Here is a 2,947-nt window from a genome sequence, read left to right on the forward strand (position 1 = left end):
GAGTGTAGTATTGTTATGATCAGTTTTTAAACAAAAATGTTGTAGTTGCCGTTCTTTGAGTCCAGGTCAATGATACTGGCCTGTCCCAGGATAGCTTGTTTTCAGCCCAAACAGGGGTGTGACCAGCCAGTTTAGGGACTTTAAGGATTAATTAGTATTTAAGAAAGGTTTTTTGGATCCGCCTCTTTAACAGGCTTCAGAATTCTATCTAATGTCTGTTGGGTTGGATTTCAGTCCCTCAATAGGTACAAAATATGTTTGTATCTATGGGAATTGTCTATAGACATTGGTGTAGTTTGCCCATGCTACCTATAGCAAGAGGCTGCTGGAATAAAGTTTTTGCAGCTCTACATCCAGATTTCATTTCAGAGGGCACCAGCTGGTTTCCTGGAAGAGAGTTGAGAAGTAGCCAAGGTACGTACATGTATGTGAATGGTTGGAGACGAATATAGAGGACAAACAGACAAGCAAACATTGACTTAGAGAGCAGATGTTGTATGCCGGAAGTGATGATTAGGTTTTAGAATTATCTTTGGACCATCTAGCTGCAAAAAAATATGCATTTTTCTAATATGTACCGGAACAGCCACAGAATGAAAGACTGGGAGAGACAGAGGGAGGAAGAGAGGAAATAGAAAAATCAGGGGGCTATTTGCATCGTGCTCTCTAGGGACCTAAAATTGGTGTGGTAACTCCATAGGCTTTCTATGGTTAAGGAAGGTAAAGAAAGAAAGGGTGGAGGCAGGAGTAAATTAATTGGAAAAGAGCAGGAAAAACATTTTAGACTTTTTAAACATGAGACTAAAGTCTTTGCATAAGCTGTTGGTAATTATCACAGTGTTTGTAGTGTATCAACACTGACACAGACTTAACATAATTGCAGATACACGAACATATTCGTGCATAGTGTTCTAGCATGGCAGAACATTGTAATTACACTGAGTTCATTAGTCCTTTGAGTACATTGCTTTGTTCTGTTCTGGTAACTGTCTTTAACCATGCTGATGTACTTGTAACATATAATTACCTATGTTAAAATAAAGCATAAAGCAAATAGCATATGCAGTGCCTAGAGCTAAAGAACAAGATTCTGGAAAATTATTGTGTTTCCTCAGTAAAAAGAAATACTTTCAAGAGTAAGTACATGCTACAATCATCATCTTACCTCTTAATCTGTAGTAAGCTTGGTGACTGGCTAAAATTTGCTTCACTGATTCTTGTGGGCAAACTTTCACACCAGTTGAGAAAAAAGATGATCTCTTTGTTCGGTGTTTTGCCATGTCAAATATCCGCCTTATGGTTGATACTTTGGACCTCTTTGTTGTTCTTTCTGTTTTATCTGACCCTGAGGCGTCTGCAAGATGTTTGGCTTCACCATGGTTTATTTTATTAGGGATTTCTGGAAAGATAAAAAGTAAGATTAAAAAAAAAAAAGATAAAAGTAAGAATGTAGGTATCCAAGACAAGATCATGTCTGGAAAACGGGCATGAACATGAGTGGGTTTTTTGTTACATTATATTGGTGTCAATGCCCTGACTGGGTTAATGTGATGAGGAGAAACGTCCTGTGATCACATGGGGAAAATGGGACTTAAGACACCTGGTAATTAATTTCCTTATGTCTCAACACGTGACACCAAGAGACACATGGTAAAAGTTTCAGAAGCCCTAAATCTTGTTTTCAAAATTGACTTAGGTTTAGATCCATGAAAGACACTTAAGTGCTTGAACTTTGTGCTACAGCATCTCATAGTCATAGAATCATTTAGGTTGGAAAGCGTATCACACTGTAGGGCAATTTACAGAGCAGTGACAAGTAGCAGTACGGAGTGAAGTGTAGCTGTATCAGCTTACAGTGTAAAAAGGTGTCTATGCTGCCAGATGAGTAAAATGAGAAGTAGTTGTGCCTTAAACCTGCACCCTTTTAAGATACTCTTATCTTTCCTTTGGGCTTCAAGGCACGTCTCCCGTCACATCAGATTCTTAAGTCTGGAACCCATCGCAAGAATTGCACTCTGAAACACTTTCTTTCAAAAGCTGAACCGGAGTTTGATTGTCTTTGGGGAAAGAGAGAGCTGTTGATAGTCTCCATCTTTTCCTTCACAGCGCTCTCCTCTATTCTTTCCTCACAGAAACCGAAGTACTTGTCAGAACGGACTGCAATTATGTTTCTTTGCCACTGGATGATAGGTGTTGCGAATGCTCTGACACTGTGTCTCAAGAGATCTTTAACTATTCTTGGCAAAGTGCAACAGCTACAGTAGAAAAAAGTGAAATCAGTGAGATTGAGGCTTAAGTTTTAGTTATGGAGCTATTTGGTTAAGAGAAATGGGAATGCCTCTGGGGTGTCAAAATAGCCTCAAGCATAGGAACCCCCATCTTAAGAGGCACAGAAAAATTCAGAACTCATTTGATTCCACTTCCTAAGTATTTGTGATGCAGTATGACATGCCATACCTTTAAAAGGTATGTCTAAGATATTTAGTTTTATATAATAGTTCTAGGCAGAAATGAAGGTAACTGTCAAGGTCTGGTAACATTTTACTGTTCTTTAGCTTAATCTCCCAGGTGCCTTAAACAAAGCTGTAACTTTCCTTTATTCTCACATGAAAGAATCTTCATCATTGTCCCAATTTTCTGGGTGGCATACTTGAAAAAAGTTGGGTAGGTTTATGAAGATGGTCTACAGAATCATCGTCAGCCATTAAAACCTGGAGCTCCTGATACTTACTCCTGATCTTGGACACACATAACAAAAGATTTTCAAAATACGATATCTTATTTGTACGGGACCAAATCAAAGTGCTTTATCTCTCAAGTGCATAGTACTGTTCTTCAGGTTTTGTTCTCAGGCAGATAAATGGTATCTATTTCTCAAATAAAAAATTAGGCATCCTTAGAGTTAGGTCAGGCCTGTACCCTGGGTCTTTCGAGACCTGCATTATAG

At 38.6% G+C, this 2,947-nt stretch overlaps 1 protein-coding gene across 1 annotated transcript in view; it reads right to left on the bottom strand.

The window, feature by feature from the left end:
• The window catches only part of IMPG1 (interphotoreceptor matrix proteoglycan 1), a 44,562-nt gene extending 43,167 nt beyond the window's left edge, over positions 1–1,395 (bottom strand). The window contains exon 1 of the mRNA XM_010135807.1: positions 1,166–1,395. Coding sequence (XP_010134109.1) covers positions 1,166–1,280 — 115 coding nt within the window. The 5' untranslated portion in view covers positions 1,281–1,395. The remainder of the gene's footprint in view (positions 1–1,165) is intronic.
• Positions 1,396–2,947: the final 1,552 nt, after the last annotated feature.

Source organism: Buceros rhinoceros, unplaced genomic scaffold (genome assembly GCF_000710305.1).
Source record: "Buceros rhinoceros silvestris isolate BGI_N320 unplaced genomic scaffold, ASM71030v1 scaffold4235, whole genome shotgun sequence".
NCBI classification, from domain to species: Eukaryota; Metazoa; Chordata; class Aves; order Bucerotiformes; family Bucerotidae; genus Buceros; species Buceros rhinoceros.